Genomic DNA, 9,807 nt, shown 5'->3' on the forward strand with positions numbered 1-9,807 from the left:
GCTGGGCTGTGGAGGTTCCTGCATCCAAGGTAGGTGGGAACAGGGAGAACCTGTGGTGGCACGGCAAGGGGAGCTGTGACAAGGAATGGGGAACACCAGGAAGGAGGGTGGAAGCTCAAGGGCTTCCTTGGGCTGAGCATGGGCTCCAGAAGTGCAAACACAACAAAGAGGTGAGGATAAGGAAGGAGCTTATTTGTAGGAAAGGAAGCAGAAATTGTGCCTCTGCTTCAAAATGGGAATGAGGGGAAAAATGACTTCTACTCGAGAGAGCACTGAAGAGCTTTTTGCAGCACACTGTAGGATGGGATGTGACAAGATGATGCTTCCCATGTGATCCAGTTATTTAATGCAAAGTGCAGTCCTTGGATGTGTTATTGCTTAACCATTACTGTTAAAATATTAAAAAGCTAAACTATAAATAGATTCTACTCTTTCGTAGCTCCCAAGCTATGTTTTTGGCTTTTTTAATGTATTGATGTGTATGCATAGAGATGTGTGTGTATACATATATTTAAAGGCAAACAGCAGACAGAGTTTTGTGCAATAGTCATACTGAATATCTAAAATGCTACCATTTTTAGTTTACACTGCAAGTGGAAACAAGTGTGCCCTCAAAAATACCCCTGCTGGGGGAAGGCAAAACTTTCTTGAGGGCTGAACTTGGGAGGAAACAAAATAATGACTCAATTTCTTGGGGGAAGGAAAAAAAAAAAGAAAAACAGGGCAGATATATGCCTGAAAGAAAGACCAGAAACTAGATACCTAATTATACCCTGCAGTAAGCTGTCAGAAACTGGCAGCAGTGGGAGGGGAAGAGGCAAAGCTGATCTCGGGGAGTTCGAGCATAATCTGCTCCAACCATACTTAAAATGCCTTTTGTGTGGGAAAGGAAGTTTCTGGGATTCTCTGACACACACTTTGTGCTGCACTTATCTAACCCATTCAAATGGTCAGGGCTGAAGTGACAGATAAGTGTAAAAAAGTTTCACCTGGCCAGCACCAAAATTCAGCGATGCCTTGGCTTCCAAGTGCAGCCTTTGTACCTGAACTGCTGATCCTGTGTTATGGCTCAGGGAATGCAGATCCTCTTCAAAAGGATATTGAAGTGTTAACAGTCTATTGCTTGTAATTACATTTTGGTTCAAAGAGCTTTCAATGCCAGCAGAAAGTGCCAAGACATTTCTTTTTGTGCTTGTAGCAGGGTAGGGGCTTGGAGAGTGGATTTGGGGTTTGCTTTTGGTGTTTTGTCTTTACTCAGTCTTAGCGTAGAGCATCTATTGAGCTGACCGTGAGGAGTAAGTGAAAGCTCTTCATAGTTTAGATGACTGAAAAGGAAAAGTAGGTGTGTTACAGTGAATTAAGTGTTTTCTTGATGGAGGTTTGGTTCCTAGAGAACACATTGCTGCCCTGCTGGTGAAGGGTTTTAAACTGTTGCAGGCTGGATCTGTGAAGGTCTGTTAGTGCAAAGTGTTCATCAAATTAACTGCAGCAATAAAAAAAACCATAAAGATTTGTGGTTTTATAATTGGGGTTAGGAAGGCCTGGCAATAGAAGGGTTTGGACAGGCCCCTAAAGGCACCAGGGCAAGCAGGACCAAGCACTTCCCAAGGGTTGCCCTGGCAGGAATTTCTCACAGCATTCCTCTGGGAGCAAACTCCCCCAGGGCTCTCGATCCTTTTGCTCAAGTTGGTTCTTCTGTGTTTAACTCTGCACCTTGGGCTGGGTAAGGATTTCTATGGGACTCCAATTCCAGCTCAGCCTCTCCTACAAGAGGCATCTTAACCCTAGGCCACCCTTCTGCTCTGACAATAGTGATTAAAAGCACCTGGGAGCTTCAGGTTGTGATCTCTCCCTGCTTAACTAAACCTTGATTAGCCCCATCTTGGGCGAGTGCTCCAACTACCAGAGCACTGGGTAAAAGGAGGAGGCTGATTAACACTTTTTATCATTATTTATTAGAGGCTGGGGCTGTAGGTCACTTCTCCACGATGTAGAATATAATTCAGTTCTTCTCTCTGCTGCAATTGGGAATCCTTGTCCAGTCCCTCCCAAAGTGCTTTACTGATTGTTGCTTTTAACATAAAGTTCTCAGGACTCTGCAGCACACTTATTTTGCTGTCTACTGTGCCTCCTGTGAGCTGTGGACTTTTTAGATGGGAAAGTTTCTGATAAAATATAAAAAAAATTGCAAGTGGATTGGATGTTTCTAGATTATTAAAGATGATGGTTTCACCTAGCAGGATCTTGAATTTTCTGTTGAAATCAGGGGAAGCTTTTGGTTCTAGTGTGAAAGTTTGCCAGTTAATTGCTGAAGGGGTATCTTTCAGGGTGGTTCCCTCAAGAAAATCCGGTAATAGCTTGAAGAACGGGAAAAAAAAGAAAAAGCAAACAGAATTTGCCCTAATAGTCTTCTAGGGCAAAGATGTGAAAGAGAGCAGGACAATATCCATTACATGTACACACAGGAAGTTAAAATTAATTTCAAAGAAAACATATTTTATTATTTTACATATGTGGTTGAACAAAGCAGCAACTCTGTAACTGCATGGAAATTAATATGAAATCTAAAATAATCACAGTTTGTGATTTCTCTGAATGATATATAATCACTCTTCTACAGTGCACATGACATAATCTGAAACATTATCATTTCTTGGAGGGGGAAAAAGACATGGCAGGGTTAGGACTGGAAGGAAGGGAACAGCAGTGTTATCTGATGCCCTGAATGCCAGGTTAGCAGTTGCATGTGTCCTGTGGAATAAAGGAATTGACTTCTCTGGCCACCATGTTATTGCAGGCCATGAAAGCTTTTGGTTTCAGATCCAGAACAAGGTCTATCCCTTGGTTCCTTCCTGCTAGCCTCAGTTGCAAGCTCCCTTCTGGCTTGACTAAAACCTGTTTATCTTTGAAAGATGGAGCTGTTAGGATCAAGTCTTTGCCCTGTTTGCTGTACAGGACAGTGCACCATGTAAATATTAAGGTATTGGACCAGCAGTGAAGTCCCCTCTCCTGCTTGGTCCCACAATCTGCACAGAAGGATGACAGCTCCAAAGGACAGAAATACTGCTTTGGAGAAACCTCTTCTGAGCAATACATGAGACAAAGGAAGAGTTTCCTTCCAGCCACTCTGGAAGCTAATTCCAGGAAGCTGCAGTTCCAAGGAAAAAGGATTTCACTGAATTCTGGCAATAACAGATGTCCATAAATGAACTGGACATAAGCTACAAGCCTGTACAACACTCTAACACAACTCATGGAACAGAGGAGACCTGCCAAGCAATGCCATTAACAGAAACCTTTCAGAATCAAGCCAGTGTCCAAGAGCAGCTGGAGAAGCCAGATTTCCTACTCCATCCAGTGAGTCCATGCAATTCCCAGGCAGGGACTTGGACAAAGTGCACTGTTTCAAGGAGCTAAGAAGGGGAAGAGGGGAAAGGTCTTTGCATTGCCCAGACCAAGGGCAGCCCATCTGGCTAATTAGTGCAGAGAGCAACAAAGCAGAGATTTTTATGCAACCTTACTTGGTATGAATTAGGCAAAGGGTACAAGATATTTCTAGATTCCTTCTCCTCCCTTCTGTTCAATTTTCAACTTGCAAGCAAAGCACTTTTTAAATCCTTTATCACTGAAGTTCCTCCTACACATTTTTAAGACTGGTGGGAAAAAAAACAACTAATCCAGAGCTAAAAGCAGATTTGGCATCTGAAGCAGATTCACATCAGTCAGCTCACCTCCACTGCTATTCCAAAGATGGAGATGCCTGGCTCCCTCTCTGTGCAAATGCAAACCTCTTCCTTCCTTGGAAGAGGTGCCACAGCCCTCAGGGCACAGTGGCTCAGCAGCACCTTCTCTCTGAGTAACTGGCACCACACTTCCAGCAAGGAACAGACAGAGCTCTGCCAAGGGCTGGCTGCAGATGGACAGACCTCAGCATTTCTGCAGTCAGCACTCACCACGCTGAAGGTGTGGCTCGTTCTTCCTGCCAGCAAACACCTCCCTGAGGTCTCACTGCAAGCAAAGGGAGTGCTCCTCTTTCTGCAGTGGATGGCACCTCTGAAAAGTGAAGCTGAGGGACACTGGAGCCACCCTATGAATAAATGGGGTTTGGGCTCCAGTTTCAGGCCTTGCAGGCTGGGTGCACAGCACAGCTGTGACTGTGGAGAGGGGCTGCAGCTAAAGGACCTTCCCTGCGTTATATCCCAACTCCTTCCCTGTGCCTGCCCTTCTGGGAACTGGAGACAAGCCCTTGTTTTGTGCAACGAGATGAAATGGTGATTTCCTTCTCTCTGCAGCAAAAGGAAAAGGATTCAAATCTGTGTCCCTCCCATTACAGCTGCTTTTAGAAGCAGCCAAGCAATTCTTGTTCTGATGAGACAAGGGACAAGAACCCCAAGTAATGGTAAGAGAGAAAGAAACTGCTTCCCATCGAGGATTTCACTAAGGGAGACACGTGCAAAGAGGTGTTTTTCTGCTCCTATTCATGAAGGGAAGGACAGAGAAACAGGGAAGGAACTCTTTTGCCTGGGTAACTGAAAGAACACCTGATCTGCCTCACACACAGAGCCTGGCACAACTTAAGAACAGAGCCTAGGCTGCAGTGACCTTCCTAGGAAGACAGGTCAGTATGAGAGGATGGAGAGCAGCCGGAGCAGAATTTCAGGGCACATGGATGCTGAGATTTGAATCAAGAACTCAAACTTCTGTGCAGAACATCTTGTTTGCACCCTGTGTATGGAGCTGCCTGGTAAAGCAGGAAGGAGGAAAGAAGAGGCAGAGCAGACCCATTTCTGATACCTCAGTGTGGTGTGAGCTGACTGTAATTAGGAAAATCAACTCAGTTGTGTTGGCTCTTTTCATCATATACACAGGCTGATTTGTGCTTCTAAAATCACAGTGCTCCTCTGGATTAAGACACTCCTTGCTAAGCTGATCTTTCACATTAATTTCTCATGAAAACCTTGCTTATCTTCTTTGGAATGTCTATGGAGACACAAGTCTTATCTTTCTCTGGGTAGGAGCTAGGAGAACAGAGGCAATAGAAGGTGCATGTTGTTAGGGAAATGTTCCTGGGCAGGCAAGTCCCAGCTGCTAATTCATGTTAGGGGGACTCTACCTGCATGTTAAAGAAAGAGGAGGGACCAGAGGTCAGACTGTATGCGGTATCCCTGAGCTGCAAACCACATGAGGGATGACAGGAACAAAAGAACTGGAAGACACAGACATTTGTATTCTAAAAGGTCAGGCCTGGGGATCTGGGGCTCTGGTACCATCCTGGCTTGATTGATCTTCTCTTCGAATCTTTGCATGCAAGGAAGGAGCAGAGGTGGACTGTGACTCTTTTTGTTTGGCTCTTGTTCCAAAGAAGGGCCCCTCTTGGAAGCTGTGCCAGCTGGAGCAGGTGGATGTTCCCTGCAACAGTTGAGATCAGAGTGGGTGCCAAAAAAGCCTCTTGCTGCAGCACTGAGTTCTGGGCAAAGACAACTCTGCCAATTCAAACTCTGTGGTGGTTTCCTCTGCTGCTGAGCACAGGCTGCCGGCTCCCTGGTGGGATGTGAAAAGGCAGGGGTGTTCACAGAATGCTAAATAGGGGGGAGGGAACAATATAACTTTCACCTCAGCCCTGCAGCAAGTTGCTCTGGCTACTGAAGCTTCCTTTGAGGGGCCCTGCCTCTCCACAGCTGCCAGATGACTGCAAAACAGAACTTTGTTTCAGGCTGACAATGATGCAGTGGCAAATCCCCAGGCAAAGAGAATTTGTTAAAGTCTGTAGGCACTTACTCTTCACGAGGAGAATGTTAAGACTTAAAGCCTTCCCTTGGCACGGAGCCACCACAGCGCAGCTTGTGGTGAGCTCGAGTCACAGCCTGGACAAACAGCACATTCTACAAATGGCTGATGGTGGCTCCTTGTGTGGGGAAGAGCTTTGCCCTCAAACACCCCACAAAGAGGAGGGTGGGTTCCCCTGATCTTTGCACACAAAGTATGGAAAAGAATGAGCTGTGAGAGGTGAACAGAACTGGGATTGCTGGGACAAGCCTACTCCTTATACCCTGTTTCCATTATGGCTCAATTATGGCTGGCAGCAATGTACAGTCACAGCTGAAAGTCTGTGGGCAGCCGTCAGGATGGCAGATGAGTATGAATAAAATTAAGGGGCTTTTAGTGCTGCAACAGGGAGTTTTCTTAAACATTAGCTAGATCAGAAAATCACCCCAGGTCCCTCCCCATTCTTCCCCTCTTTCCGGTACATAAAACCCCTTACAGCAGATCTTTAGGCACACCTACAACCCCTAGCTCCAGTTTTCTTTTTTAAAAGCAAGTTGCACAGCATCATCCACATCCTGCACGATGTGGGATGCCTGCACCAGGCTGGGGTCGAAGCAGAAGTCCCGGTGTCCATGGAACACTGTCTCCTCTGTTTGCTTGGGAGCGGTGCTGTTGGGGCGGTACACCCCGGTGCAGACCAGGATGGACTCACAGCTCTCCACTGAGTTGTTGCAGTCATTCCTCAGGTCCAGAAAAACCTCAGCCTGGGCACTGGCTGCCTGTGGGCTCCTCTTCAGCCCATCCTGGACCTGGTTCTGCTGAGCTGACTTGAGGTAGTTGTTGTAGAGGTTTGCCCCATAGACGTCAGACATGGGGTTGTCCCTGGATAAGGTCACAGTGTGAAACAAAAACGAGAAATGAGCCCATGAGAATGGGCTCAGAAATGTGAAACAAACCCTCTAGCTCTGGGGGACTGAGACCGAGACAGCACTGAAGGAGGAAGGGCTGGGAGATAGTTGCTAACATCAAGAGGAGCAGCTGGAGTGGGCCAGTGAGTCCTGCTCAGGACACGTGCACCTTTCAAAGGGGAGACAGCACATCCCAAGCACCCAGAGCAGTTTCAGCTATGACTGGATGATATCCCTGGATTATATTCCCAATGTGTTTGGCCAAACTGAGCTAACAGTGGGTCTCTTAATTTTGTCTTTGAGTCACTCTATGTGCACTCTGCATTCTACAGTCCACAGCTTTGCTGTGTAGGGTACAAAAAGCCAGCAAGCCTCTGTTCCAGGATGTGAGGCTCCAGAGATACCATGGGAATTTTGGTATTAACTTTCGAAATATCCAGAGGGGGGAAAAACCCCCAAAAAAACCAAACAAAACCCCAGCACCACTAAAGAGCAGTCAGTTTGCAAGTCCCTAAGGAAACCAGCAGGAAAAAATCTCTTACCCAACTGCATAGAGGTGTCGGATGGGAGCCTTCCAGCCCTGCTTCTCTGCCTGCTGCTGGATCAGGTACTGGGCATAGCGGTAGGTGATGGGGCTGGGTTTGCCAATCAGGGCCTCGTACTTCAGCTCCTTGCCTGTCACCTTCTTGTAGATGCTCTCCAAGCAGAGAAGGAAAGTGCCATGGCCAAACCTGCCCCAGAAAGGAGGTCATCAGCATCCCCAGTAACAGCACTGAGGCAGCAAGCACTCCTTGGTTATTGCCTCTTTTGGATATGGTGCCCACACACACCTCCACCGACAGTGGTCTGCCTTTTGCTGCTCCCCAAGTTTTAGCCTTTTTTTCTCATGCAGCTTTCATGTCTCTGCTGCTAATTATATTGTACAATCAAGCTCTTAAAACATTCAAATGCTAAAAAATCACAGTAGGAAAAGATCATCTGCACGAGAGGAGTGTGAAATTGGCTAATCCAAACACCACACGTGCTTTTCACCTGGGCATCTTGGCTTCAGCCATCCACAGGAGGTCCATGTTGCAGGCCAGGACAGGCAGATGAGGGTATGGCACATCCTGCAGCTCTGCCCCAGGGTTGCCATTGCTCAGGAGTACATCAGCAATGAGTTGCAGGCTCGTCTCCCACCTCACTGGCTCGCCAAACAGAATCACCCCTGCAAGATTTTGAGAGCTGTTTGGAAACTCACAGCATCCAAAAGCCACCAGCAACAAAACCCCTCCTGTGCTGGACTGCCCTGGTAAGTACAGCTACCAGTGGAACATGGCTGGTGCCAGGGCTCCAGTCTGCACAGCTCTGCACCATGTGCACCTCTGGTTCCAGATACTGGCACACAGCACAGGGAAAAGTTGTTTTAATCCAGCTTTTCCCAGCAGCGAGGCTGTACCCTCTGAATGTGGTGCCCATGGACAGCAGTGAGCTGACAGCACATCATTAGCTCCCAGCCCAGCTGGCCTGCCTTGCTCTTAGCTCTGCTTGCTGCTCATATGTAAACACAGGCCTCTGCTTACCTTCTATAGTGGGGAAGCCAGTGGGGGGAGGAGGAGGCTGCCAGAAAAAAAGGAAGGCTGGATTAGTAATGCAAAACCTAATGCCATCTCCAAAACAAAACTAAAAATGCCTCCTTTGAACCTGCCAAGGCAGTTCCATAATAAGGCAGGACAAAAACCACCTGGAATCCCGAAGGAATATTTTCCCCCTCCCACATCCCAGATGGGGTTTCACAGATCTTGTACTCCTGTCTCAGAGCTGGAGATGCCAACCAAACCACCCTACCCCTCACTGCAAGGAACAGCAATGGAAGGCAGAGACAGGAGAGGGGAGAGTCCCTGCCCCTCCTGCAGGAGCCAACACTGGGAACAGCAGAGGGGCTGCCTGCTCAGTGCCAGTGCTAAGGGACCTCAGTGACAGCTGCCCTGTCCCTTTGCTGTGTGCTGTGACCACCGTGCCCCAGATCACCCCTTCTGCTGATGCTTCAGGAAATTACCAGTTCTTTCGGCCTCCGGCTCAGGTCCACCATGTCCAACAGGGGATATGCCTTCCTCAGGGCCTCTATGGTGACCACGTGCTTGAACCCCAGGCTAGTTCAGACCATCAAGGAATGCTGTGGAGACTGGTTTGTTTGGGGTTGTTTTTTTTTTAAGTGACAGTTTTTCTGTAAGTTACTTGCAGAAGCATCTGTAGGATTAAGGAATGCAAGTCCCAGTAACAGAGCAGTGTGGTAAAGTATAACCTCATGGCTTTCAGCCAGACAAAAACACCTTCTGCTAATTACATTGTACAATCAAGCTCTTAAAACATTTAAATGCTAAAAAATCACAGTAGGAAAAGATCATCTGCACGAGAGGAGTATGAAATTGGCTAAACCAAATTCCACACGTGCTTTTCACCTGGGCATCTTGGCTTCAGACATCCACAGGAGGACCAGACTGCTCAAAGCCCCATCATATTTGAGTTCCTTCAACTGCTGTCCGATTCTGGGGAAAACTTTATCCATGGGACAGCTGGGAGTGATCTCTAATGGGCTTTGCCATGGAAGAATGGGAGAAGCACAACTTTGATCTCAAAAATGAGACACCTAAAGCTGACAGAGTCCTCATGGTCACATCCCACCAAGAGAACAGCAATCACAGGAGAAGCCATGAGCATGAGCAGCCAAACACTGAACAGGGGAGCCAGGCAGTGCCCACCATGGAGATCAACAGCACCTGAGCCTGTCCATAAGGACGCTGCCCCACAAGGTAAGCCCGGTGACCTTTGTGTCTCCTAGTGCTTCAGAAGCTGAGCAAGCGAGTGCCAGGGCTAGGGCTGGGGCTGGGTCAGCAGCCTTTAGCAGGGCACACAGAGCACCACCAGGCACAAAGGATACTTGTGGGCGTTCTCCACCACGGGCCCCTGCCCGGCCACCAGCATGCACCTCTGGTGGAACTGGCTGAAGAGCTGCAGGGGGCTGTGGGACAGGATCACCTGCTCCGGAGACACCTGCGGGACGGAAAGAGCCCGGCTGGGACCCGCAGGTAGGATCTGCCCCCGTCTCCCGGCGCTTCTGGAGCTGCCCCTCTGCAGCCCCGGGCCGCGGCCA

General features: G+C 48.0%; 1 protein-coding gene across 1 annotated transcript; it reads right to left on the reverse strand.

Annotated features, from left to right (window-relative positions):
• Positions 1-2,475: 2,475 nt before the first annotated feature.
• On the reverse strand, positions 2,476-9,706 carry HDHD5 (haloacid dehalogenase like hydrolase domain containing 5). Its single transcript, XM_014308779.2, has 7 exons — positions 9,595-9,706; positions 8,713-8,806; positions 8,237-8,273; positions 7,707-7,881; positions 7,217-7,405; positions 4,052-6,648; positions 2,476-3,731 (listed from the first exon to the last, which is right to left on the reverse strand). Exons 1-6 carry the CDS (start codon positions 9,636-9,638, stop codon positions 6,291-6,293), a joined length of 897 nt encoding a protein of 298 aa, XP_014164254.1. The 5' UTR covers positions 9,639-9,706; the 3' UTR covers positions 2,476-3,731; positions 4,052-6,290.
• Positions 9,707-9,807: the final 101 nt, after the last annotated feature.

This window comes from Geospiza fortis, unplaced genomic scaffold, assembly GCF_000277835.1.
Source record: "Geospiza fortis unplaced genomic scaffold, GeoFor_1.0 scaffold13, whole genome shotgun sequence".
NCBI lineage: Eukaryota > Metazoa > Chordata > Aves > Passeriformes > Thraupidae > Geospiza > Geospiza fortis.

Bases quoted from the DNA above. Each gene is read 5' to 3' on its own strand.
- HDHD5 (XM_014308779.2), bottom strand. From the start codon at position 9,638: ATGCTGGTGGCCGGGCAGGGGCCCGTGGTGGAGAACGCCCACAA. The intron at 7,882-8,236 runs GTAAGCAGAGGC...AAAATCTTGCAG, and splicing joins TGGCTTCCCCACTATAGAAG to GGGTGATTCTGTTTGGCGAG. The intron at 7,406-7,706 runs GTGAAAAGCACG...TTTCTGGGGCAG, and splicing joins GCTGAAGCCAAGATGCCCAG to GTTTGGCCATGGCACTTTCC.